Source organism: Chlamydotis macqueenii, chromosome 20 (assembly GCF_036417535.1).
Source record: "Chlamydotis macqueenii isolate bChlMac1 chromosome 20, bChlMac1.mat, whole genome shotgun sequence".
NCBI classification, from domain to species: Eukaryota; Metazoa; Chordata; class Aves; order Otidiformes; family Otididae; genus Chlamydotis; species Chlamydotis macqueenii.
Genome location: NC_141575.1, coordinates 12,406,815 through 12,431,489, shown reverse-complemented (window position 1 = coordinate 12,431,489; position 24,675 = coordinate 12,406,815). Strand labels below are relative to the sequence as shown.

The window sequence follows — 24,675 nt, the reverse complement described above, 5'->3', positions numbered from 1 at the left end:
CATGCTGGCAGCCCATCCTAGTCCCAGGATTATTGAGTGCTCCCGCATGCGTCTCCCCTGCACTTGCTGTTGCCTGAGGAGCTTGCAGATGGGAGCAGAAAACCCTGTCCCCAATCCCTCCCTTTGAACCTCAACCCATTGCGGTGTCTCCAGGCTCATTCAGTTCTTCCTGTTATTTCCCAACCACATGTGGAGCTGCAGTGCCGCCCACCTGTGCTCCCAGATGTGCTCTCCCACGTTCAATGAAAACGTTGAGGAGCCCTGAGCCCCACCACCCCCAAACTCCACCACCCTCGGGCACCACCTCCCAGGGCCAGCCAGCGAGTCCCTTCCCTTGTTCCAGTTTCTCTGCTAATCACTGGTTCAGCCCAGCCCTCACCCAGCTGGCCCCACGTCCAGCGCTTTTGTGGGAAGAGGTGGGTTAGAAAAACCTTCCTTCTTGGTCTGGGAAAGAGGCTGCCCCACGCTGCTGGGTGAGTAACACACTCCACACCTCCTCATCTTTGTTCCCCACCTGGCACTGGGTCCCCAGAGAATATTTCGCCTGTGAACCTCCTGGGGTGGGGACAGGCTTTGTTGCCCAGCTGGGACCTGGGGAGCCTGTGCCCTTGGAGCAGGGGGGAGGAAAGCCCTGTCTCCCTGCACTGCTGCGCTGAACTCAGCGCCCACATCAGCTGCAGGCGATGCACAAATGCACGCCAAGAGCTGCAGGTGCCTCAGGTGCCCCGGTGGCACCTCTTTGTTCGGCTTGACCTAGGGCCACACTCGCAGCGCTCACCCAGGCATGGGCTGAGAAAGGCACCAGTGCGCTGGGAAGCTGAGGCTCCTGATTGGGACCCCCTTGGCCTGTGACATCCATCCACTCCTCAGGGTCCCTCACCGTGCCACATCCCACAGGTATGCCTGGTCCTCCGCTGCCTCAGCCCCATAATGGAGGCGGCACCCCAAACACAGGCTGTGGGCATGCAAAATTGACATTAAATAACGGGGAACTTTCTGCTGCCTCACAGCAAACCCTAGCCCTGCATCTGATTATTATAGAGTTATTTCAGGTTATTGCAAATGTCTGGTCATGCTGACTATCTCTGTCCCTCCCACTATCAAAGCAGGCCCCCTAAATTTCACCACGTGCCTCTGTCCCTGGGGACGCTCAAGGCAGGATGGAGAGCAGCCCTGCAGAGAAGGACTTGGGGATACTGATGAATGAAAAACTGAACATGAGCCAGCGAAGAAAGGACATGGCACCAGGGACATAAGGACAGTGGGATGCCAGAGGCACTGGACAGCCTTGCTGTCCACGGGAGTGCAGGGCCCTGAGACCCAGCATTGCTCTTCCTCCGCCCCTGCCTTGCTGTGCAACACGATGACAACAAGGAGTGTGGCAGAGGTGGCAGGGGTGGCAGAGGTGGCAGGGGTGGCAGGGAGGCAGGGAGTGGCAGGGTGGCAGGGTGGCAGAAGTGGCAGAGGTGTCAGGGTGGCAGAGGCAGCAGGCAGGGTGGCAGCGTGGCAGAGGTGGCAGGGCGGCAGGGCGGCAGGGCAGCAGGGTGGCAGACATGGCAGAGGTGGCAGGGTGGCAGAGGTGGCAGGGCAGCAGGATAGCAGGGTGGCAGGGTAGCAGGGTGGCAGGGCGGCAGGGTGGCAGTGTGGCAGGGTGGCAGAGGTGTCAGGGTAGCAGGGCAGCAGGGCGTGGCAGAGGTGGCAGGGTGGCAGTGTGGCAGGGTGGCAGAGGTGGCAGGGTGGCAGGGCGGCAGGGTGGCAGGGCGGCAGGGTGGCAGAGGTGACAGAGGTGGCAGGGTGGCAGGGTGGCAGTGTGGCAGGGTGGCAGAGGTGGCAGGGTGGCAGGGCGGCAGGGTGGCAGAGGTGACAGAGGTGGCAGGGTGGCAGGGCAGCAGGGCGTGGCAGAGGTGGCAGGGTGGCAGGATGGCAGGTAGCAGGGGTGGCAGGATGGCAGGTAGCAGAGGTGGCAGGGTGGCAGAGGCAGCAGGCAGGGTGGCAGGGCAGCAGGGTGGCCAGACAGCCAGGCTGTGCTGGGCTGGCTCCCCACACAGCTGCCTGTGCGTTGAACCTACTCATTCAGGCAGATCCTTTGCTTCACAACCTGGAGTCCTGCAGAGGTGACATTGTGCCAGCCTTGCTTTGCTGATGTCCAAAATCCATGGGTTCCTCAGACAAGCAAGGCTGCACTCACCTTCTCACAGCATTGGGAGATCCCCTGCTCCATCTTCCCTCGTGGAGAAAGCCCTCACTTCCCTTGTTTTCTTTTTCCCACTGAATTTGTCCGTGCCTGGCACTCGTGTCATGCTCCTTCCCAGGTTTTGCCCACCTGAGGTGGCCACTGCAGCACAGGCGCCTGCTCCTCCTTGGGGATGTGGCCACAGCCATGTTGTCCCCATGAGCGGTCATGGCTGCCTGCACTGCGTGGGCAGATCTGCACCATCTCCTCGCTGGCGGTGCCTCCTGTAAGTGGGACACGATGAGAAACGAGAGCTCACAGGAGCCTTGCCTCACTGAGGCCGCAGCAGCCAGCGCCTGATGCTGGCCGGGCTGAGCTCAGGACCACGGTGCTGGCATACTCCAGCCTGAACACACCACCACAGAGATGTTTCTGTGGCTATCCACAGGTTTGTGCGGCTGTCATTCCCCTTGCATGACCTTGAATTTCCAGGCCAGCATGTCCCAGGTCTGGGTGCCTCCCTATTTGCACCAGAGGCTGAGGCTCTTGTGGCACCAGCCGTTGGCCAGGACTGGGCTCAGGCTCTCCTAAACCTGGGCTCAACCCCCTCTGCCCCTCAGGGCTGGGCAGATGGTGGCAAACGTGACCCCGTGAAGAGGAGGAGGAACAGCCACTCTTGCAGGGGGAAGGGATGCAAACCCCCTGCTCCATGCCACAGATGGGCAGCCTGGGAGCTAGGCGGCCAAGTCTGCATGAGACCAAGGTACGGAAGACAGTGACATCTCCACTCACATCCCATCAGGGCCCTTCACACCAAGCAACCGCCTCCCAGAAAGAGATCTGCTCCACAGCCCCAAAAGCAAAATATGGACCACCCCTACCCCGACAGGGCTCTCCCGGCCCCATCTCTGCTTGCTACCATCCAGAAAAGAAATTTGGGGTCCATCTCTGAAGACCTCTTCTCACTGCTTGTCCAGTATAAAAGACTCAACAAGCAGGTCCAGGAGGGCTGGCAGCTGTTAAGAAAGGGATTAAGAGCAATCCAGAGAAAAATCTGTCTGCTCCTGTGTTAATCCCTGATGCAGCTGCGCCTCTGAGGGTTGCAGATGCATGCCTTGGGAGTACCAGATGAATGAGGAGGGTAGCAAGAAGAGTCAGGAATAGGCAGGTAGTTCCCCGTGGAAACTTGAGAAGAGCCTTGAAGTCAGCTGTGATGCAGGAAGGCAGCGGAAATGAAGCTCAGAGCCAAGACTATGGTCTCCTGCGGTATTACCAACAGCAGCAGAGAGGAATCATTTTTTCACATAAATTGGTACGTTAATATATTGGAATTGGTTGACACAGGTTTTCCAGAGGTTCGGTGCTTAATGAACTGAAGTGAGGAGGTAGAGACACCTGCCAACACTGGCAGGCTGAAGACAGGGATCCTGTGGACAAGCCCTGTGCTGCGGTGACAGGCAGCAGCCGGGTGAGGGTGACTGTGTCATTTATGTTTAGCCATTCTCTCTCTGTTTAGGCACTCTCTCCCCCAGACTCGCCTTTGGTGACTGTGCCAGAGGACAAAACGGAAGCTTGTGAGACCTCCAACAGCAGATTCTCCATGACGCCCCGGCACATCGGGGCCACGGGCCCCGTCCACAAGCACTTGGCCCCTGGCCTCTTGGCCCCTGGAGCACCCGGACACCGCAGCGATATGCAGGAAGCTCTGCAGAAACCCTGGTACTGGTGCAGCATGTGCTGGGCAGGGTGGCTGCAAGTGACAGAAAAAGTGGCTTGCTTTGAAAAAAAATGAAGCAGTGAGGCAGGATGTGAGGAGCTGAGGTGTGACCCTCCAGCTGGGCTGGAAGCCGCATCCTCCTTCAGCCTCCTCTCCTTGGTGATAGCTCCTTGTTTATTATTTTGTTCATTGTTTTATCCCTCTGTGTACGCAAGCCCAAAATGTCCTTCTCAGAGCCAGGGGCCCAACCTTCCTTGGCTCGCTGCTCTGTGTGTGAGCACATTACATTATTCACTTGTGACTGTATTAAAAACAACCCCGATATACATCTGGGCTCCTCAGGGCTGTCACAAACTTCTTGTGATGATTAAAAGTGGTGATGTTTTTGTAGCTGTTAATCGTGGTGGGTGAGACACTTTCTTGGAGCTTCTCTGTCGTTCAGGTTGTTCTCACCTCCCACCAAACCCATCTCTGAGCCCCGGGGCAGGGCCAATGTTTTGGAGGGGTAGGGGGCAGGATGAGGCTGAGCCCTGGGTCAAGGATGATGTCTGGTTTGGGGAGAAGATGGGATCAGTCCTGGGGACAGAGAGGGGCAGGGTGGGGCTGAGCCCTGAGGTAATGGGCATGGCTGGGGTGGTGTGAGGGGGGCTGGACAAGGCTGATCCTGGGGGACCGATGTCTAGGGGGGAGATGGGGCTGATCCCGGGGTGGGGGAGATGCCTGCGGGGGAGATGGGGCTGAATCCTTGGGTCAAGGACCATGCCCAGGGTGAGGGGAACGGGGCTGACCCCGGCGCAGGGACGATGCCCGGGGCAGCGGGGGCCAGGCTGGAGCCGAGCCCGGTACCAGCAGCCCGGGGCTGACCCCCCGGCAGGCCGGCGGGGCCCGATGTCCCGCCCCGGGGGGGCTGAGGCGGCGGTGACTCAGCCGGGAGAGGCGGGCGAGGAGGAGCAGGAGGAGGAGCAGCAGCAGCAGCGGGAGCCGCAGCCGCCGCCGAGCCGCTCACCTGCCCGCCGCGGCCTCGCCATGGCCCGCCGGGCCGCCGCCGCCCTCCTGCTGCTGGCCCTCGGCTGCGGTCTGGGCACCCTCCTGCTCTGCCTCGGCGCCGGGGACACGCGGGGGCCGCCGGGCCTCAGGGTGAGCCGGGCCGGGGGGAGCTGCGGGGCTGGGGAGGCTGCAGGGGTCTCCAAAATTGCAGGGAGTACTGGGAACACTCCCAGTCTGGGACCCCCGGTGGGTCTGCCCGTCCCCGGCTCCACCAGAGAGGAACGAAATTTTTGGGGACGCTGACAAAGAGGGGCGGTGTGTCTGGGTGTGCCCCCTGCCCCGGGCCAGAGCAGCCGGGTCAGCATCTGGCTGGGATCGGGGTGCCCCACACACCCCAGCATTGCCCGTGTCCCTGGGCCTGCGCCAGCGCGGACACGCACCTCCCTGAGAGAGCCAGCGGCTTTTTTTTTCCCTTTTTCATTGTAAATTCAAATTCCGAAAGAAGTTCCCAAGCAATTTCTGGTTGGCCAAGCCCCACAGTCGACTCTTCTGCAGCCCAAGTCTTTTGTTTCAAAAAAAATCCTTTTTTTTCAGTGACAGACGGAGCTGTTTTGTGAGGAGCAGGCTCTTGTCCTGGAAAATGGTTCATCCCAAATCCCCTTCTCTTCCCGAGCAATTTGCTTGGAAACTTTCTGAGCCAGCCTGAACACCAGATGTGCTGCCTTCTCCCGAGTCTGTCAGATGTAATGAAGATCAGGTTGAAAAAGGAGCTGGCTTAGCCGAGATGATACTCCCTGCTGTTAGTATAACTAGCCATCATTAACTCTTTCCCTGTGGCACCTTTCTTTACCACCCATTGCCACGTGCTGGGGCATACTGGGCAGTGCCTGTAGCTGATTTCCAAAGGGATTTTGCCTCTTTGGACACGGGGCAATTAGAGGGATCGGTACCGAAAGCCTCATGTGCAGCGTTTGGGTCAGCCTGGGAAGCCTTTTCTCTTCCTGGTTCCAAGCTGGAGCTTTGCTTTTAAGCCAGATGCATTCCCAGAAATTTAAATGTTGTGCTCTTTCACTCTTTGGATGGTAGCACTGTCCAGTTTACAGGCAAGTGCTGTGGTTTGGGGCTGAGCATCCCCAAACACTCACGTGGGTTCTGGACCTGCTCTGCCCAACGCTGTGTCACCTGGCCAGGGGACTTGGGATCCAGCATGGTTTTGGATGTGCCAGGTGCACGCGAGGCCCAGCACAGCGTGGAGCTCGACACCAACTTCCCAAGGGTGCCTGTTCCCGTGGGGCTGGAGCCAGGCAGGCACCAAGGGGTTTTGCTTTTGCAACAAAGCTCAGGGCTGTTTTGGGGATGCAAAGCTTCGCCTTAGCCTAGCTCAGCCCAAGATGTGCAGACACTATTTAGAGGAGGTTGGTCCTGCTCTGGGGGATGCCAGCCGCATCCTCCCCACCTGCCTGGGCATGACACGGTCCTTGCTGGCTCGGTCCACATTAGCAGCAGCTGCTGGGTGATATCACTCTCACTGCTGAGCTACGGCTCTGTGCCTTCCCTTTCCAGCCCCTTTGCTTGCAATATAGCCCTAAAAATACGCCAGATTAGTTTTCCCACTGCTGGAGGGACTGATCCTGGGAGCGCAACATTCTCCTTCCCTCACGGGACTGCAGCAGGGTTTATGGCACCGCCGCCTGACAGCTTGGAGCTGCTCCCTTCTCTTGACAACCCTTTTCTTCATTCTTTTGACAAATCTCTTCATTGGCTGTTACAAAGCCTGCCAGGCTCTTCCCCTGCCAGCTGTACCAGGGGAGCTGGCGGCTCCGTGGGAAGGAAACCCCTTGTAGCCCACCACAGACCTGTGGGCCCCATGGGTCTCACTGCCCTTGAGGGACATGGGGTGTTTTGGGGCCAGGCTGAGCCCCTGCTGCACCGAGGGGCTGCCCAGAGATTCTGTGGGGTGGGGGGCTGGAGGTCTGAGCGTGGCCATGGGGCATCGTGCTGGGCTGCAGTGAGTTGGGCAGTTCTCAGTGTCCACCTCCTCCCCTGGAGTGTGGGACCTTTCTGGGCAGAGCTGTGCACTCACCAGGAGCCCTGAGTCCTGCCTGTGACGTCGCTGTCCCATGGCCTTTGGGGAACATCGAGCTTGCCCTGCTCACAGGCTGGGGTACAAAACCCTGCGTGCCCCAGGAGCAGGGCCGAGGGAGGTGGCATGAGGCCAAAATGGCTCCTCTTGTGCCAAGGCAGCCGGGGAGCGAGCTGTGGCGTCGGCAGCTGGCTGGGCGCCGGGCACTCCCTGCCTCTGGCAGCACCCACCGAGCTGCGAGCTGCGGTGGTTTGTGTCGCCACACGTTGTTACCTCGGCCGGGATCAAGTGCTGCTGCCTTCGCTGTCAGGGCTGGGCCACTGCCGGTCAGAGGGTCCCAGGGACCATCCCTCACCCACAAGCCCTGGGAGTGATGGGCTCTGCCCGCAGGGAGGCCAGGGTCTGAGAGGAGAGACCCCCCACGCTGACCCACAGGTGTTGGCAGCAAAGGGCATGGGGCAGCTGGTTCTGCATCCTGCCCTGGCGGTGCCACCATCACCCCATTATGACACCTCCCCGTGGGGCTCGCCCTGGGTGCGGGGTTGGTGCCGCCCCTTCGGCAGAGCCGTGGTTGCAGCTGCATGTGCTCTGCTTCCCTGGGCCTGCGCAGGTGGTGTGGCTGCCCTTGGTACACACGCGTGCATGCCCGTGCACACCCACACCTACCTAAGTGCACATACACACAGACACACGTGCACACACACACAAGTGTGTGACCACGTTGGCACACTTGTGTGCATGTACACCCCACCACACACACCCATGTCCCTGCACCCCTGCACGCAAATGCCTCCATGCCAAAATTTGCATACGTCCATGCGCGAGCACTCCCGTGTGCACACCTGCAGGCGTGCACACCACATGTGCATATACACACATACAAAACCCCGTCTATGCACACGTGCACCTACCTACACGTGTACGCCTTCCCACGCGTGCAGCGCCCCTTGCCGTGTGCAGCCTCACGTGTGTGCCCCCACTCTGGCTCTCCGTGGGGCTGGCGGCGGGGCCCAGCCCAGGCGAAGGCAGGAGGAAATCCCCTGCACCAGGGGCTTCCCCTGCCCACCCTTGGTCCGACCACGAATCCAAGCTTGCGTGGCCACGTCCCTTGCTCCCGCCAGGCTGTCTCCATCCCCGGTGTGTGGCACCAGGTGTCCCCTTGCCCCAGTATGTGGCACCAGGTGTCCCCTTGCTGCCTCCTGCTCCACTGTTTCTCAGCCCCCGCCACCCCGTAGGTCTCCCCGAGCCCCGTCCCTCTCTGTGGGCTACAGCCCCCCCCATCATCCTGGAGCTGGAAACCGCCCCTGGGGTCCCGGCTGTGCTCAGCCTTGGGTTTTGGGGTGACCCAGCGATGTCACCCTGTTAATCCTAATGTCACTCGGGGTGATATCTGCGGTGGCGCAGAGGTGGTGTGAGATGTCCCTGTGCAGGCACGTGTGTGGCAGAGGGGAGCAGGGGGATCTGCTGGAGTTGGGCCCTTGGTGGGACACCAGCGCCCACTCACAAGGGCTGGGACGGTGACAGGGCCGTGGGGCTGGGTGCCAGCGGCCGTCCCCTGGGCCGGCAGCTTCGCAGACCCAGCGTAATTTATTGCTTGTGCTTGTGCCTGATGGGTGATGGCCCATCCAGGGGTGCAGAGGGTGCCCGTGGGGTCCTGGGGCAGGCAGGCAAGGCAGGGGGTGCTATGGCGAGGAGGGATTGGGGGACACACCCAGTGCCAGGTGGTGCATTGCCCGTGACACACTGGGGCTGAGAGCCCCTCATGACCCCCCATCCAGTCCTGAAATGGCCCAAACCAGGGGTCCTGCTCCCCAGCTCTGTGCTTTGGAGCAGGAGCTGGGGAAGGGGGACTGTCAGAGCCCCCCCTCCTCCTCTCTGCAGGGTTCAGCATCACCAGGAGCTGCTCCCCCACCCCAGTGCCCTGGCAGACCAGCCCCAGTCTGGCCGGAAAGGGGGATTCTCTGCTGGCTCATAGCTTTTGACCCTGGGCGTGTGGCAAGCCACTGACAGTGGGAGCCAGGGGAGGCTGGGGTGGGGGGGTGGTTCACCTGTTGGAAATGGTTCCCCGAGGGAGCAGGGGGTAGTGCTGGCCTGGGGCCATGGGTTCACATGGGAACGGCGGGTGCCTCTAAGCGGGGACCCCAGGCATCCCTGCCTGTGCCCTGACACTTTGCTCTGTGGCTTGCGGGGACAAAGACAGGGATGGAGCCAGGGGCAGGGCTGGGGTGGCTCCTGGGCGCGGGGCAGGGAGAGGAGCAGGTGGAGCCGCTGTACCAGCCAGAGGTAGGCCTCATGCGGGTTCACCCCAGAGATGCTCAGCTGGGCCAGCACTGGGTCCTGCCTCACTTTCCCCCAACTTGCACCCTCCTCTCCGGCAGCGAAGCAGGGGCACGGAAGGGCCAGCATAGGCAGCCCCCAGCCCGCAGGCAGTGAGGCAGAGGGGATCCCACCAGGGAGGGGGCGCTGAAGGCAGCTGGCGTGATTCCTCCCTGGGAGCAAGGGAACCTTGTTTGGGGAGAGGCAGCGGGTTATTTATAGCCAGAGAATGGCTGAGCCATACAAGGGCAGGAGGGATGAGGTGCCTGGCTGCCCTTCTTTGGTGAGCTGCATCCCCGAGGGGCTGCTGCCAGGTGTCCCCACTCCTGCTGGCCCCAGGGACCCCGGGCACGGCTCAGCACCGATGCCCACTGCCCAGGAGCGATGCTGTGGGGAGATGGGAGCAAGTGGCAGGGGTGGAGAGAGTGTTCTGGTCTGTGCCCAAGCAGGCAAGGGGATCCCCATGCCCAAAAAGCCGCAGTCCCTGTGCTGGGCCAGGCAGCATCCCAGGGTGGCCAGTGGCCCCAGCTGGGGAGAACCCCCATGCCCGGCCACATCCCAGGCAGGGCTTCATGCAGGCAGATGTGGGCACAACCATGCCGGTCGGGGGCTGAGCAGCACTCGCCTCTGCCAGACAATGCTCCTGAAGGTGCCAGGCATGGCAGTGCCAGGGGGATGGGCACTGGGATGGCCTGGGGCAGACAGGGGTCTCCTGCCTCTGGGCCTGACCCGCTGCCTCCCCACTGTCCGCAGTATGGCATCGTGCTGGACGCCGGGTCCTCCCACACGGCCATGTTCGTCTACAAGTGGCCTGCGGACAAGGAGAACGACACCGGGGTGGTCAGCGAGCACAGCATGTGCGATGTGGAGGGTAAGGGTTGCCCCAGTCCCTGGGGCCGGTGGCAGGGTCCGTCCCATCCCATGCGGGCAGGGCACAGTGACGGTGCAAATGCCCCTGCCATGCCCAGCATGCTCACCAGCGCAGTGAGGTGTTGTAAGAGGTCCAGCTCTGTTCCCAAAACCTCCCTCATCTGCCCCCACGGCTTGCAGCTGTCCGTGCCTGCAGTTTATTTTTTCCTGGCCCGCACTGAAGCACCAGGAAACAGTTCAGCTCCCTGCCTAGCCCAGCAAGGAGTGAGGGATGGTTTTCTGCTCTCCATGGAAGCAACCTTACCCTAGTTGTCAGCCAGTGGGGGATGCGGCGTGGGCAGGAGATGTGGCTGGACTCTGGATGGCTCCGTGCCCACAGAGACCTGCGACACTTTTAACAGCCTGGGGGGGCAAAGCTGCCCACCAAACATCTCCCCACCGAGCATCTCCCCATTGAGCATCTCCCCATCGCCTGCAGGAAGCAATGCTCTTTCCTCTCCTCAGGTCCTGGCATCTCCAGCTACAGCTCCAGCCCGCCAGCTGCCGGCACAAGCTTGGTGCCCTGCCTGAACCAGGCTCTGAGAGACGTGCCCAAGGAGAAGCACGCAGGCACTCCACTGTACCTGGGTGCCACAGCCGGCATGCGCCTCCTGAAGTGAGTGCTTGCTCTGGTCATGCCAGCTGCCCAGCTGCAAACACTGCCTGGGGGGCTGTGCTGTGCCACCCTGCCGTCTCGTCACCCATAGTGGGGTGAGATGGTGAGGAGAGCTGCAATGTCTCCCCTGTGCCAGGCAAAGCTTCTAACCCTCCCAGGTGCCCAGCTCCATGTCCCTTGCAGGGGTGCTCCTGCCTTTTGGAGCAGGAGATGCGCTGCAGGGCACATCCCTGGCTGAAAACGGGCTGGCATGGGGCCAGCGCAGGGATAACCCACCCAGTCTTTTTGGCCAGCTGGGGGGAAAAGTCCCTCCACACCCCATCAGCCAGCCTGATGGGATGCAGTGAGAACAATGAACGGCCTGAAAACCACACAGGGGAGGGAGTTGTGCCCCCCTGGCCCAGCCACAGGGTATGGCTCAGGAGGAGGGAGCACGCCTCCATCCCTGCCGCCGTCCTCCTCCAGCAGAGACAGGTGGAAATTAGCTGGGGTTGGTTCCCCAAAAGGGGACAGGAAGCCAGGTGAGGACCCACCTACAGCCTGCCCTGCGTGCTGCGGTGGGACCAGGCCCCAAGGGCCGTGCGGGTGGTGAAGGCTCTGCTCGGGCACCCCAGTGCAGCTCTGCCACTCTGCCCTCTTGCCTGGCCTGCAGCATCACGAACCCGCAGGCTTCGGATGCCGTCCTCAGTGCCGTGGCGGCCACGCTGAAGTCGTACCCCTTCGATTTCCAGGGGGCGAAGATCCTGTCAGGGGAAGAGGAAGGGGTCTTCGGCTGGGTGACTGCAAACTACCTCCTGGAGAACTTCATCAAGGTGGGCAGGGGAGTGCGGTGCCTGCTGGGGACAGCGGTGGTGGCCAGGCTGTCCCCCAGCTCATTGCATCCTTATGCCTGCTCTTGCCTTCCTTGTTCAGCGTGGGTGGCTTGGGGAGTGGATCCAGCCCCAGAAGAAGACCTTGGGGGCCATGGACTTCGGGGGAGCTTCCACACAGATCACCTTTGAAACCAGGGATACCATTGAAGATCCCAGGAACGAGGTGATGCTGAAGCTGTACGGCCAAGTGTACAAAGTGTACACCCACAGCTTCCTCTGCTATGGAAGGGACCAGGTCCTCAAGAGACTGCTCTCCAAGCTCCTCCAGGTACCAGCACATGCTCGACAGGGATGCTGGCAACCCTGTGGTTGCGTCATCACGCTAGTATTTGTACAGGGGTGTCCCCCAGCCCCGGCTCTAGCACAGTCCCATGGGGCTGGCTGCGCACCTTTCCCAGCCAACTCTTGGGTTTTATCCCTGACCCTGTCCCATGGTCCCAGGGCTTCCTCCCACCCTCTCCATAAGGCGTTGCACCCCTTGGCCAGAGCCAAGATGTTCCAAGTCATCTTGAGATGCTTGTGGCAACTGCCAGCTCTGCATCCTGCTGCCCAAGCTCCTCCACATCTCCCTGGCAGGGAAACAGAGGCAGGTGGGCAGTCTCGCCAAGGCTATGGCACGGCTCATGCATCCCTTGCATCACTTCTCTGGCAGGCTGAAAGCTACCAAGCAACCATCTCCCATCCCTGCTGGCCCACGGACTACCGCAAGAGCCTGCCACTGAGCAGCATCTATGACAGCCCCTGCACGGAGAAGGAGAGGCCCAGCCTTGCCCTCAACACCACTGTCACTGTGGTCGGCACGGGGAACGGGAGCCTCTGTGCTCTGCACATCAGCAAGCTCTTCGACTTCACTACCTGCTCCTTCTCCCACTGCTCCTTCGATGGCACTTTCCAGCCAGAGGTTTCAGGAAACTTCATTGTAAGTCCTGGCATAGAGCGGGGTGGTGGCCTGGCTGCTGGGTGGGCAGGTGTCCCGGGCCCTCTGGCACCATGTGGCAGCAAAGCCAGCCCACCACGCCAGTCAGAGCAGCTGTTCATGGCGAGCGAGTTTGTTTCCAGCCTGTCCCACAGCTGCCTCCTTTCCTCTGTCAGGCCTTCTCTGCCTTCTTCTACACAGTGGACTTCATCCGCACGGTGATGGGGAGACCCGTGCACTTGCCCGGCGACCTGAAGGACGCTGCCAAGACCATCTGTGCCAGCAGCTGGAGCGAGGTGGGCTCCCCGGGCATGGCAGGGAGGAGAGGGCTGCTTCGTGTGGGGCATCCCCGGGCTCCAAGAGCAGCCCTTGGAGGGGACTGGGTGTCCTGGCACCCACGGGGCATGGGGAGGGTGGGTGATGGCTCCCACATGGGACCGGGAGAGGCTCAGGTTGGTATGGGCAGCACCTTGGCCAGTCAGATGTAACCACCCAGAGCTTCAGGCCACAGAAACAAAGCCTGGACCCTGCTGCCTTGACCCCTTTTCTCTGTCCCTCCATGCATCCCACCCAGCTGCTCCAGAAAGCCCCTAAGCTGGAGAAGAGACTGCCGGATTACTGCGCTGTCAGCATGTTCATTTATTTGCTCACCACCAGAGGCTACGACTTCAACAATCAGTCCTTCCCCAACATCGCCTTCCAGAAGAAGGTGGGTAACACCACAGCACTTACCCATCCCATGGGATCTGTTTGGAGTTAGGCCAAGGAGCCCTGAAGGAGAGGTGATCCCACAACCAAGAAGGAGCCAAGCAATGTGAGGGAAGATCTCAGGGAACAGAGGCAGGATGGGACTCCCAGTTTTTGGGTGGATCTTCTGGGAGATGGGAAAAAAATGAGCTGAGCTGACTGTAGGGTGGTGATGGAGTCAGGAATTTCAAGGTCCTCCAGTCCTTCCTTGGCCCTCAAAGACACCAGTCATCTCAAACAACTCTTTGCTCTAGTTTGTCAGAAAGTTATCTCAGGGCAGAATCCCACCTTTGCCAAGTCCCCTCACCTGCACAAGCCACGGGATGGGCAGCAAGGTCAGGACTGGCCTGAGCAGACGAGATCCTGCTCCCATCAGATGAGCCCAGCTCAGCCCAGCGTGGTCACTGCTTCATCTCTGAGCTGGCTGCACCCACGGGCGAACGAGGGGTCAGGGTGCTGTGCCCTCCCCAAATCCCTCTCCATTGGGCTGACAGTGAGGTGGTCCCTGGAAGGTCTCCTGAGGCCTGCAGAGCTGTGCTGACTGGGGTGGTGACCATGCCATGCTCTTTCCACAGGCAGGAGAAACCTCCATCGGCTGGGCCCTGGGCTACATGCTGAACCTCACCAACATGATCCCGGCAGAGAAGCCCTCTTCCCACAAAAGCATGCTGTACAACTACTGGGTCATCCTCATTCTGCTCTTTGTGGTGACCACCCTGACGTCTCTGGTGACCGCCGTCTGCCTGCTCCGGCGCAGCAAGTCCAGCACAATCTAACAGCAGGGACAGAGCGGGCCTTCTCTGCAGGACCCAGCACCATCCTTCCTGCTGGAGTCTCCATGGCCTGAACACGTGGGATGTGGCAAGTGCTTGGAGATGTCCGCCTCCAATACCCAATGCTGCCTGTCCCAGAAGGAAAGCTGTCTCTTTTTGCCCTCCCCTGGCTTTCAAGCTGCAGAAGGGGAGGACAGAATTGGACCGCTGGCCCTGCTGGAGAATGGCTTAAGGGCTTCCCAGTGCTACTCGGGGATGGATGCGGGAGCAGGCTCGGGATTTGGACATTCAGACCTGGGGCATCTTTCTGCCGCCAGACCTGGGCTGGACTGGAGCAGTGAGTCCAGACAACAGCAGGATTCATGCTCATGCGCATGGGGTGGGTGGGGAATATTATTCATGCTAGTCCTTATAGCTGACCTCGCCAGCCTGACCCTGGAGCACCAACCCTGCCTTCCGGGCACCCTCTGGGTGATGCCCGGAGCCCGTGCTTTCTGGCCAATGCACAAACCCCACTGACCTTCCCAAGGGCCAGATCTTGGCCTGGACTTCCACTGGCCTCAGCTTTGGGTAAGGGCTTAGCAACAACCAGAGGCAGGCAGCAGGTCTCCCTTCAGCAACCAGATGCGGTGCCTTCGCCATTCCTGTGGTTCCTAAGCCAGTCTCGCCTTTGCCACAGCCAGAGCCTCCTCTGTCGCCCCCAGCAATGGCACAAAAAGCCCCCGTGGCTTTCTGGTGTGTGGCCATGCCAGCGCATAGGTGACTCGCTGCGGGAGTGGGGCTTTGTGCTGCTTTAGGATTTGAGCCCTACATCACCCCACGCCTAGCAGCTGGGAGGATACGCCTTCATTTCCGAGTGAAAACAGGGACATGTGAATGTGCAGAAGGCTTGAGTTTATTTGGTTGGTTTTTTTTATAATCAGAAATAAATCTTTGTAACCGCTCCTGTGGCTCTGTGGCTTTTGATCGCAACGGGCTGACCGAGCCTGGTTGTCCCGCTGGGGTAGAGCTGCTTATGGGGTCTGCTCGGACACAGCCACAGGTCAAGCTCTGCTGAAAGGCCTCAATCCCTTGCAGCCTGCCCAGTGCTGAGACACCATCATGGCTTCATGATGGTCATCCTGCAGGATGGACCAAGACGTGCTTGAAACCTCACTCCAGACTCAGATCTGGAGGTGGAAGAGTTTGAACCAGCCATGGTTGCAAAGTTCAGGTTTCCCAAAGGCGTGAGCAGGCAGCGCTTAAGCTGATGCTGTCCCGCACATTCACCGCTGCGCTCACGGCCACACCCTCCACGCAAGGAAAACGTGTAGGGAGCCTCTGCTCCCAGGGGACCAGGTCTGGAACGCAAGCAGGGCAGGAGGGCAGCCTGCAGGGTTGGCAATTTGTGCCGTTGCTGGCAGCTCAGAGCCACCACTGAGCATCCAGCCACCGGGCAGCTGCGCGGAGCCAGTCCTGACTTGTCAAGCTCATCTGGAAAGAGCCTCCTGCCCGCCACGTTCCTCCACATGCCCCAGGAAAGAAGCAGCTTTAGCGAGAATGGCTGCCCTCCCTGCTCTCACAGGCAGCAAAAGCTCCGCTCCACAGTTTGCTCACTTACCAGCATCCTTTCCTGCTCCGCCCAAGCTCCTGGTACGCCATGCTCGGCTTCACCCACCCGTTCCCCACAGTCACTTTGCTTTTAGCTGTTCCGCTGGCTGTCCCCCATCTCTCTGCGCAGGCCAATGGTGATGCCAGTTCAGGTGATGTTCTGAGCCCCTAAACCCAGTTTCTTCCTTGGGCCCCTCACCTCCCCAGCACAGGGCCTCCCTCCCGTGGCGAGGCTCAGGGACTGTCTCCAGCTCTCACACGGAAGGAGGCATTTCTGGTCTCTGAACCTGAAACGCTGCTGCTCTACTTGAAGAAACCAGCTAGCTTCCAGAACTCAGGCTGGGTTTCCCCTTCTAAGGAATTCAGCTGCAGCTGAATCACTGCCGGACATCCAGCAAAAGCAGCCAGTTTGCCCTAGTCATAACTTTGAGTTTGCTATTAAATGAAGTAAAAGGCTTCTAAATCCCCTCATGGGCCCCTCTGGGTGTGCGAGATTCAAGACAGTACTATTCTCTTGCTGGCTGGTTGCGGATCTGGACCACAGAATCACAGGATGGTCAGGGTGGGAAGGGACCTCTAAAGCCCACCCAGTCCAACCCCCCTGCCAGGAGCAGGGACATCTCCAACCAGATCAGGTTGCTCAGAGCCCTGGCCAACCTGGCCTTGAACGTTTCCAGGGATGGGGCATCCACCGCCTCTCTGGGCAACCTGGGCCAGTGCTCCACCACCCTCAGCATAAAACATTTCTTCCTTATGTCCAGTCTGAATCTACCTCCCTCTATTTTAAAACCATCACCCCTTGTACTGTCACAACAGGCCCTGCTGAAGTTTGTCTCCATCTTTCTTATAGGCTGCCTTTAGTATTCAAATCTGAACTCTGGATGGAGAGTCTGGGACTGGCCCGATGACATGCCCTGACAGCAAGGCGAGCACTGCACAGAGGGGCTCCGGGCACGTGTGCACCCCCTTTGTGGGGCAGAGAGGACACCTCCAGAGGCCATGAAGCTGCAGGGCCCAGCTCGGCCCGGCAGGTGAGAAAAGCCTTTCTGACATGGGGGCACAGAAACTGTGACCGGCCAGGTTCAGGAAACAGCGCACATAGCAACAGCTCTGCCCTCTCACAGCTCAGCCCAGGCCTGTCTGTGCCTGCAGTCATTTCACAGCCCTGTGCTGTCGGATTGCGGGTACCGTGGCCTCAGGGGGACAAGAGCTCTCTGCTCCAACATTTACTGCAGGGGCTGCCTCAGGGTGACATTTACCACCCGCACCCCAGCTTGTCCTGTCCCACTGCCAGCTTTCATTTCTTCTGCAACAAGTGCTTTCAACTCTCAACTTTTATTGTACCCCTCATGTGTGATGCTCAGAAGCCACCTGGGAGGCAGCAGTCCTTACGGTGCTTCCTCCACGTTCTCACTCCAGGATCGACTCCTCCGAGCTCCCAGGCTGTGCCACAGAGCACACCAGTCCCGCAGGCAGCCCAGGCAGAGGCAGGCTGGGCAGGTAGGAAGGGGTGAAGTGGGACGGTGCACTGTGCTTTGCTGGCTACTCCACAACATCCCCGTACTTGTTCCTCCTCACCAGCGGTGCCACACTCTCTCTGTCCTCTGGGCTGGGCAGGTTTTCTGCAGCAGAAAGAACAAGCTCCCTGGACCCTTGACTACCCTGGTGTGTTTGCCAGGGGCAGGGAGAGAACCACAGAGCCCTGGTGAAGCATTTGAAGCCTCTTCAGCTAGGCTCAGCTTTAGGAGCTCAAGGTGCCAGTGCGAGAAAGCAGTAAGCTGCTGTGGGAACCACTCAGCAGCAGCTATCCTGGTGCCCCTCTGGCACTGAACAGAGCAACTGAGGTGTGGAGGGTTTTACCACCTCCCTCCCCTACCCTCTTCCTCTTCCAGCAAACCAGCTGGTGAATCCACCAAGCGGGCAGGGCAGCAGGCAGAAGTGAGCACTCCCATTCCAGGCTGCTAGCCCTGCTCCAGTACTTGCTGCACAGGCAATGGGCTCAGAGCATGGAGGGACACAAGAGCCATGAGACTGGGCACAGAAGAGCTCTGGCCACCCCAGCACTGCTGCCACCCCATCACAAGGAGTGCCAGTGTGAGACTTATATGGGGATTTTGGCCATGACACAAACAGTCAACAGCTTCATTAGAAGGCGGAACAGCAAACTGTTGCAGCAGGGAAGAACCAGGCAGGACAAGCCCAGGGAAAGCAGCAGGCAGAGAGGTGAACATACCTGCAGGCTGAGACAGCCCACTGGCCATGGCGAGCTCCTGCGGGGGCTTGCCTGTCTCCAGGTAAATCCAGAAGTCAGAGCATTTCTGCGTCTCAGCTCTGGTTACCACGTAGCTGGCGATGGACCCTGTGGCTGAAAAGACCAAGGTGCTCCCGACAGCACTGGCAGCACGGGTGTTTGCTAAGAGCAGCGGTGGGGAAAGCACCTGCCAGCTTCTGAGTGGCCGCAGCTGCCCCTGAGCCCCGCAGGGCCACGGGGACCAGGGACGTGACAGGAGCCAGGGGACCAAATCCCCCCCGCTAAGGACAAACAGGGACGCGGCCCTGCTCCTGCCACTGCCCTGCCCGGAGCCGAACCCTGCAGCCGCGCACTCACCTGCGGCGAGCAGCAGGCTCCACTGCAGGCTGTACGGCAGCTTCTTGTTCACCACCTTCTGCACGGCGAAGGCGGCTCCGCTGCCTGCCGAAACCCGGGCGCCGTTACCGGCCAGGGCCCCCCCCCCGCTGCCCGCAGCCCCCGGGAGGAGCCAGGCCAGGCCGTACCTGCCAGGAAGGTGCCGATCCCCTTCACAAAGGCGTGGGACTGGCAGGCCGCGTACTGCTGCAGCGCCTGCGGAGACAGGCTCAGCGCGGGGCCTGGGCCCGCCGCACCCCGCTGCCCCACCACCGCCCCGCTCAGCCCCAGCCCTGGCCCCGGCCGGGCGCACCGGGTGCTTGGCGGCCACGCTGTCGTCCACCTTCCGCAGCCCCAGGTTGACCATGGCCCGGCTGGAGGCCCCCGCGCCGGGGAGTGAGCGCCCACAGGGCTCGCCCGCCCCTTCCGGTGCTGCCGCCATGGCGGAGCCCGCCGGGCCGTTCCGCGTGCTGCAGGCCGGGCCGGGCCGGTACCTCTGCTACTGCTGCCCCGGGCCCGGCGGCACCGTCTAGTGAGTGCGGGGCCGGGAGCGGGGCCGGGCTGGGGCGGAGCGGCCCCGGCACAGCCTGAGGCCGCTGCCTCCCGTAGTGTGACCGACGCGCTGGAGGTCTGGGCCGGGGAGCTCGGCGCCCGCCCGCCGCTCGGCTGCGTACGTACCGGGGCCGGGGTGGCGGGGAGGCCTGGGGACTGGAGCTGGGGCTGGGGCCGGGGTTGGGGCGGCGGTAGACCCCAGCCCTGGGCCGGGACAGGCCGTTTCGGGACGAGCCCCCTCTCTCCTCAGCGGTGCCCGGCGGGGGAGCACGGCACGAAGCTCAGGTGGGTGCCGCAGCCGCGGGGCCCCGGCCCCTCCGCTCAGGGCCTCCCGTTCACCCCGGCCTGGCCCTCGCAGGGAGGCCCTGGGGCGGGGGGTGGCCTCGCTGAGCCTGGGCGAGGGGAAGGCCACGCTGCAGCTGCAGGAGGAGACCCGGTGCTCGGCCCTGAATCTCTTCAAGCTGCCCGCGGCTGAGGCGAGGAGCCAGCTGCAGGCGCTGGTGTTCGGCATGGCCGGGCACATCGAGAGCCTGGAGAGACGCCTGGAAGGTCCGTGAGGGGATTTGGAAGGGGGTAAAGGCAGGAGGAGGGCAGGCAGCTCCCCACCGCCTTTGCAGTGTCACCCCCCCACCCAAAGGTGCCCCAGGTGACCCGGCTCAGGCAGCAGTGGGACGAGGCTTTGCCTCCCTGGCCTGGCCCCAGGTGGTTTCTCCTCACTGTCCCAGATGGACTGGCCAGGAGGGCTGGGCAGTTCCGAAAGCTGGGCCAGGGTCTGCGCCTGCCCACCTCGGGCAGAAGAGTTCCTGCATGGGACTGGGGGATGCAGCTTTGTGTCTCTGTGCAGAAACACCTCGTCCCCATGGCCAGCACCACACCATCACCTCGGTGTGGGAGTTGCCTTACACAGGGCTCTGTTTTGGGGGTCTAGCAAGATCCTGGGGCAGCGGCATCCTGGGTGGGAGTGCTGGGAGGAGGAAGTGGCTCAGTTTGGCTGTGGAAGGGGCTTGCTGGGGAGGCCTGGGGTGCTACATGCTGCACTGGGGTGCATTGTCACAAGCTCTGGCTCTCGTTCCTGTCTCGGCAGTGGTAGAGACACTGACGTGTTCCTGCAGCCCTGAGAAGAACGCTGCCTGGAGCCAGGAGCTCTTCCTGCCGGGTAGGTAATTGCCGGGGGGCACCTCCCCTGTTCCCGCTGCTTGTTTGCCTTCTCTTCCCCAGGAGGCTGCTGGTCCTGTGTCCGTGTGCTCTCCGGGACACAGAGAGCTGTCCCCTTGGCTGTGGCTGCTGTCAGCCTCCCCACTGTCCTGCTGCCCTTCCCAGCACAGAAGGGGCCGGGGCTCAGTGCAGTGGCTCTCGGGATGTCTGGGATGCACCGGTGCTCAGGTCAGATGCTGAGCGTCGCCAGGCAGGTTGCTCACTAGCCTTCTGGAGGAGGTCAGGCTTCACTGCTCTTCCAGACTGGGGGCTGTGGCAGGTCCACGGCTCCCTGCTCCTTTGGGAGAGTAGACCAGGCGTGGCCCTTCCTCACCCACCATGGATGCTGGGCCAGCCAGGGGTTGCTGGAGGCTCACCCTGCGCATGGAGGGGCTGCCAAAGTGACTAGCTGACCTTTTGCCAACCCCCGTCCTGCCTGTCTCTGACCAAGGCAGACCCCAGCCACAGGAGGAACAGGCGTGCTGGCTCAGCTGTGCCAGCCAAGAGGAAGATCCCGGGAGAGTCTCTCATTAACCCTGGCTTCAAAAGGTAAGTGCTGCTCCCAGGCCCAGTGCTGGGACTGGACTGCACCGAGATCCAGCGGACTCTGCTCTGGAGCTGTATGGGAGCAGGGTGTGGGGCTTTGGGCTGTGATGCTCCTTCCATCTCCTTCTAGCAAGAAGGCACCATCTGGAGTGGACTTTGAGGACTGACTGGTGCCATCCCGTCCCGTGATGACAGCCCTACCGGAGCCTTGTCAGCCATGCGTGTGGCGGTGGAGGAGATTTTGCCGCACCCCGGGCCTGCTGAGCCCCGTGTGCCCAGGGAGGCAGATGGTGCGAGCAGGACTCGGAGGGCTGGAGCCAGCGCCTGGCAGGCCCGAGTGGGACAGCGGATCCTCAGCTGGTGCCGTGGCAGTGCCATTAGGGGGGACAGACGCAGCAGGAGTGACAGAAGTGGTGGCTTTTTTTCCCTGAAGCTCTTCCCTGCTGGCAGGGGCTGTCTCTCTACCTCACTTGCTATGAATTGGTGGGGTTTTTAAAGAACTTTTATATCGCCATGTAGCAAAAAGATTGTCTGTGATTAACTTATTGCCAGTAAAGGTGATTTTAGCCAGCCGGTCTCTGGGAGCTGGGACAGCATGGATTTGTTGGTCTGTTCTGCCTTTCCATTGCTCAGGATCTCTGTGGCCAATTTCAGCTGAACCTGGAGGCTCAGGGCCTCAGAGGAGTTCAATTTCCTGCCGGCTTTGTGGTAGTAGACTGGTGGGTGAGTGGTCAGAGCCTCCCTGGCCCCCTGCAGAGCTGAGAGAATGGGCCCAGCCCTTCCTAGGCACTGGGAGAGGACTGGGAGAATGGAGCGAAGTCCTACGAGGGAGGAGAGCTGCTGAGACTGGTCACACTAGACTCATGCTTGTCTTGCTTGCAAAGCCTTTATTGATTTCCAAGAGCTCTGATACATGGCTTGGACTTGCTGTGCTTCACCCCCATCCCTCTCCCAGATCCACTCCTGAGAGCTTCCTGATGGTGGGTTCTGGGGGGGCGGTGCCCTCCACTGCCCCAGGCGATGGGGGCCGGGCTGTGTCCACCACCGCGGCGTCCCCTTCGTTCTTCCCAGGGCTCAGCTGTGGTTGTGCCAGTTCCCCTCGGCGCTGCAGCTCCTCCAGAGCATCCTGCGGTGCCTGCTGCCCAGCACAGCCCTGCCTCTGGTGACTTGCTCGCTCTGAGAGAGGCTGCAGCCGTGCTTGCTGCCGTGCGCTGTGCTCTGCCCCGCAGCCCTCTGCTCTGGGCAGCCTTTCCTCCCAGCTCCTGCCCTTGCTTTTGGTGTTGCCCGGGTTTGGCACAGACAGCGCCTGTGGCTGTGGGCTCCTTGCACCCATCCTGACGCTTGAGGGACCGCAGGACAGGTGGAGGGGGGTCCTGGCTGGGCAGGGATGGTGGCACAAGATGTGAGAATGCATTTGTAGGCTCAGTGCGATGCAGATTGCTCCTGGCACCTCAGGAAAGGGTGCCAGCTGGGGGAATTTGGGTGCCGGGGCACAGCTCATGCTCTCTGCCCTCCTGAGCGCGTGCAGGCAGGACTGCGGTGGTCGTGGCAGGACCTGGGTGAGTGCTGGCTTGCTACCTGACCCTGGCCCCGCGCCCACCTGGGCATGTGCCCGGCTCACTGTGGCAACCGGACCACGGAGCGATAGGCTTGTATGATCTCCTCGCTGTGGGGGCAGGTGTATTTGAACTCCTTGGTTTCGCTGGCGCTGCTGAGGTAGCGCCACACACCCCGCAGGTCCTTGGGGATCCCAAAGCGGCGGTAATGCTGGCACACGACCTGCGGGCAGAAATGGGGTGAGCCCTTGCCCAGCCCCGTGTAGTGGTATTCCCAGGCAGGAGCCAGCCAGGAAGGGCAGCAGGGATCCAGGGGACGTCCCTGGCACTGCACGAGACAAGGGGTGGCACCCGTTGGGGGACGTGGAGGGGAGCGAGATCTGTGGGAAGGCACCGTGCTGGGCAGGGGAGGTGCTGGGGGGCACACAAGGGGAGGCGAGAGCACGGGGCCTGCAGCATGGAGGAGCCAGGGCGAGGAGAAGGGCAGGGGGCCCAGGGTCCCCGTGCTCACCTGAACGATGTTGAGCTTGGGCAGCAGGTTGCAATCGGCTGAAGTCAGCTGGTCCCCGTCAAGAAAGCGGCGCTGGGAGGCCTGGAGGTGGGGGTCATGGGCCAGCTCGTGCTCCAGGGGGGCACTCAGGTACTCATCCAGCTTCAGCAGGGCCCGCAGCAGGTTCCGACGCAGCGCTGCGGGAGGGCGGTGGCGCTGCTGGCTCAGGGCATGGGGCCCTGCAGTTCTGCCGTGGCCTCCTGCCAGCCCCTCCCCGCGCCCACGCTCTGCCTGCCTGGCCCAGCCTGGCACCTGCCCCTGCCCTCCCCCGGGAGCCCTGGCATGGCCACACTGAGCCGCAGTGGGAGACCTAGCTGTGGCCTGGGGTGACCTGGCCGGGCTTTGAGGTGGTGGCACCTGAGGGGTCACATGGGGCATCCGCCCACCCAACTCCTCACCCTCATCCTGGGCAGGCACCGGGTTCTTGATGAAGGTGGAGAACTTGTGGAAGATGTCGTTCCCGGCCAGGCTTGACTCCCTGTACCGCGGGACCAGGCTGGGGAACCTGCAGGGACGGGTCACAGCTGAAGCAGGAGGCAGGGGCTGGCTCCCCGCAGCCTGTCCTGCCCCTTTTTGGCCCCTTGCCCCCTCCCAAGGCAACACCAGCCACTGACGTGGGGGGGCCCAGCTTGTCCTCTAAGAAGTCCTCGATGGTGACGGTGTCGGTCTTGGGCTCGCTGTCATAGAGCAAAACGGGTAGCTGGGCGCCTGGCGCGAAGTCCTTCAGCACGTCCAGTGCCCTGTGGGAGATGGACAGGTGCTGACGCCTGCAGTGCCCCAGGTGCAGGGAGAGCGTGGTGGCCCCAGGCTGCTCCTGCGTCCGTGTGTGTCCATGGCGGCTCTGCCCTGGAAAATGCCCACTGACCTCCCTCAGGCGGTTGAGTGGGTACAAGGTGTCATGTGTCCCACAGTGCACACCCTTCACACCCCTTCCCAAGGTCTTGGGGCCCTACCACCCACCCCCATCAGGGTGCCAGGACAAGCAGCCCCTTGGTGAGGCGGGCACTCCTCACCTTTTCACATCCACAGTGGTGAGGGTGAAGGGGACCCCTTTGAGCAGCAGCACCATGAAGAGCCGCTGGCAGAAGGGGCAGTGGCCCACGCTCTCCCCGTCCTCGCTTGCCTGTGGGTAGAGAGGGAGAGCTCAGCTGCCCTGTCACCCTGGTGTGGGGCAGCGCTGGCCCAGTGGGTGCAGGGTGAGGGTGGCAGGGCGCATGCCCCCTGCCCTGGCCGAGCGTGGGCTGGCTGCAGGCTGGCGAGCCGTGCTGGCAGCCTGTGGCACCCACTGTGCTGGGCAGGGTGCCAGCCCCCAGCCCTTGCCTGCTCCCGGGGCCTCGGAACCGCACCCCAGAGCAGCCAGCCTGGCACAGTGGGTGCTGCCTCTGGCACCCCAGGGGACCAGGGGCCCCTAGGCTGCCCCAGCCCCAAAGCGCCAAGGGGCCTGGCAGGCAGTGATGGCTGTGGCACTGGGGGCTCCTGTGGCAGGGCTGTTGTGAGAGAAAGGTGATGGTGATGCCAATGGCCCTAGGCACCCTCCCGGGCGGGTGTTGCTGTGCCCTGTGCAGCTGGATGAGCTGCCCCGGCCGGGCAGCGGCGGGAAGGGCCCACGAGTGCAGGCAGGCTGATGCTGTGGGGGCCAGGCTGCTGGGAAAGGGGCTCTGGCTTGGGGGGGGGGGGCGGGGGACAGACCCCAGCCCAACACCCCATGCTGCGCAGCCACAGCACCCTCCCCCCCCCCCCCCCCCCCCCATGCCTGTGGGCCATGCAGCAGCGTGCTGTGCCCTGCGTTGCCCGCCCAGGGCCCTGCGTCTGGGCACTCCGGGCCCCCTCACAGCCCCGCTCACCTTGACAAAGAGCTGGATTTGGGGTTTCTCAGCCATGCTGGGTGCAGCTGCCGGCTGAGTGGTGGCTGTGCCGTGAGTGCCACAGCCCCAGCCCCTCCCTGCCCACAT

The 24,675-nt window shown here is 61.8% G+C and overlaps 4 protein-coding genes across 6 annotated transcripts; 2 read left to right on the top strand and 2 right to left on the bottom strand.

The window, feature by feature from the left end:
* Positions 1–4,872: 4,872 nt before the first annotated feature.
* ENTPD2 (ectonucleoside triphosphate diphosphohydrolase 2) lies at positions 4,873–15,053 on the top strand. Its single transcript, XM_086763553.1, has 9 exons — positions 4,873–5,027; positions 10,030–10,147; positions 10,651–10,801; positions 11,454–11,613; positions 11,714–11,941; positions 12,326–12,592; positions 12,766–12,885; positions 13,164–13,298; positions 13,912–15,053. The coding sequence occupies exons 1-9, from the start codon at positions 4,917–4,919 to the stop codon at positions 14,110–14,112; spliced, it is 1,491 nt and encodes a 496-aa protein (XP_086619679.1). The 5' UTR covers positions 4,873–4,916; the 3' UTR covers positions 14,113–15,053.
* Positions 15,054–15,227: 174 nt separating this feature from the next.
* TMEM141 (transmembrane protein 141) lies at positions 15,228–18,847 on the bottom strand. Of its 2 annotated transcripts, none has more exons than XM_086763551.1 (5): positions 18,639–18,847; positions 18,475–18,541; positions 18,308–18,391; positions 17,933–18,064; positions 15,228–15,278 (listed from the first exon to the last, which is right to left on the bottom strand). In XM_086763551.1, exons 1-5 carry the CDS (start codon positions 18,765–18,767, stop codon positions 15,262–15,264), a joined length of 429 nt encoding a protein of 142 aa, XP_086619677.1. In that variant the 5' UTR covers positions 18,768–18,847; the 3' UTR covers positions 15,228–15,261. The 2 variants fall into 2 exon arrangements, with proteins under 2 accessions (XP_086619677.1, XP_086619675.1); XM_086763549.1 differs by lacking the exon at positions 15,228–15,278 and adding an exon at positions 17,019–17,321 and having other exon boundaries at positions 18,639–18,836.
* A 34-nt stretch (positions 18,848–18,881) lies between these two features.
* PAXX (PAXX non-homologous end joining factor) lies at positions 18,882–21,217 on the top strand. The gene is made up of 5 exons (XM_086763552.1): positions 18,882–18,995; positions 19,128–19,426; positions 19,962–20,033; positions 20,527–20,620; positions 20,748–21,217. The coding sequence occupies exons 2-5, from the start codon at positions 19,387–19,389 to the stop codon at positions 20,782–20,784; spliced, it is 243 nt and encodes an 80-aa protein (XP_086619678.1). The 5' UTR covers positions 18,882–18,995; positions 19,128–19,386; the 3' UTR covers positions 20,785–21,217.
* Positions 21,218–21,484: 267 nt separating this feature from the next.
* On the bottom strand, positions 21,485–24,662 carry CLIC3 (CLIC family member 3). 2 transcript variants are annotated; one of them, XM_086763547.1, is made up of 6 exons: positions 24,568–24,662; positions 23,737–23,846; positions 23,338–23,463; positions 23,122–23,228; positions 22,685–22,860; positions 21,485–22,396 (listed from the first exon to the last, which is right to left on the bottom strand). In XM_086763547.1, the coding sequence occupies exons 1-6, from the start codon at positions 24,601–24,603 to the stop codon at positions 22,235–22,237; spliced, it is 717 nt and encodes a 238-aa protein (XP_086619673.1). In that variant the 5' UTR covers positions 24,604–24,662; the 3' UTR covers positions 21,485–22,234. The 2 variants fall into 2 exon arrangements, with proteins under 2 accessions (XP_086619673.1, XP_086619674.1); XM_086763548.1 differs by lacking the exon at positions 23,338–23,463.
* Positions 24,663–24,675: the final 13 nt, after the last annotated feature.

Coding starts and splice junctions, on each gene's coding strand:
- ENTPD2 (XM_086763553.1), top strand. CDS start 4,917: ATGGCCCGCCGGGCCGCCGCCGCCCTCCTGCTGCTGGCCCTCGGCTGC. Junction 10,148..10,650: donor CAGCATGTGCGATGTGGAGG/GTAAGGGTTGCC, acceptor TCCTCTCCTCAG/GTCCTGGCATCTCCAGCTAC. Junction 11,942..12,325: donor TGCTCTCCAAGCTCCTCCAG/GTACCAGCACAT, acceptor CTTCTCTGGCAG/GCTGAAAGCTACCAAGCAAC.
- PAXX (XM_086763552.1), top strand. CDS start 19,387: ATGGCCGGGCACATCGAGAGCCTGGAGAGACGCCTGGAAG. Junction 20,034..20,526: donor CCAGGAGCTCTTCCTGCCGG/GTAGGTAATTGC, acceptor TGACCAAGGCAG/ACCCCAGCCACAGGAGGAAC. Junction 20,621..20,747: donor ATTAACCCTGGCTTCAAAAG/GTAAGTGCTGCT, acceptor ATCTCCTTCTAG/CAAGAAGGCACCATCTGGAG.
- TMEM141 (XM_086763549.1), bottom strand. CDS start 18,767: ATGGCGGCAGCACCGGAAGGGGCGGGCGAGCCCTGTGGGCGCTCACTC. Junction 18,392..18,474: donor GATCGGCACCTTCCTGGCAG/GTACGGCCTGGC, acceptor GGGTTTCGGCAG/GCAGCGGAGCCGCCTTCGCC. Junction 17,322..17,932: donor TGGGCTGTCTCAGCCTGCAG/GTATGTTCACCT, acceptor TTTCTGCTGCAG/AAAACCTGCCCAGCCCAGAG.
- CLIC3 (XM_086763547.1), bottom strand. CDS start 24,603: ATGGCTGAGAAACCCCAAATCCAGCTCTTTGTCAAG. Junction 23,464..23,736: donor ACCACTGTGGATGTGAAAAG/GTGAGGAGTGCC, acceptor CATCTCCCACAG/GGCACTGGACGTGCTGAAGG. Junction 22,397..22,684: donor CCAAGCTCAACATCGTTCAG/GTGAGCACGGGG, acceptor TTCTGCCCGCAG/GTCGTGTGCCAGCATTACCG.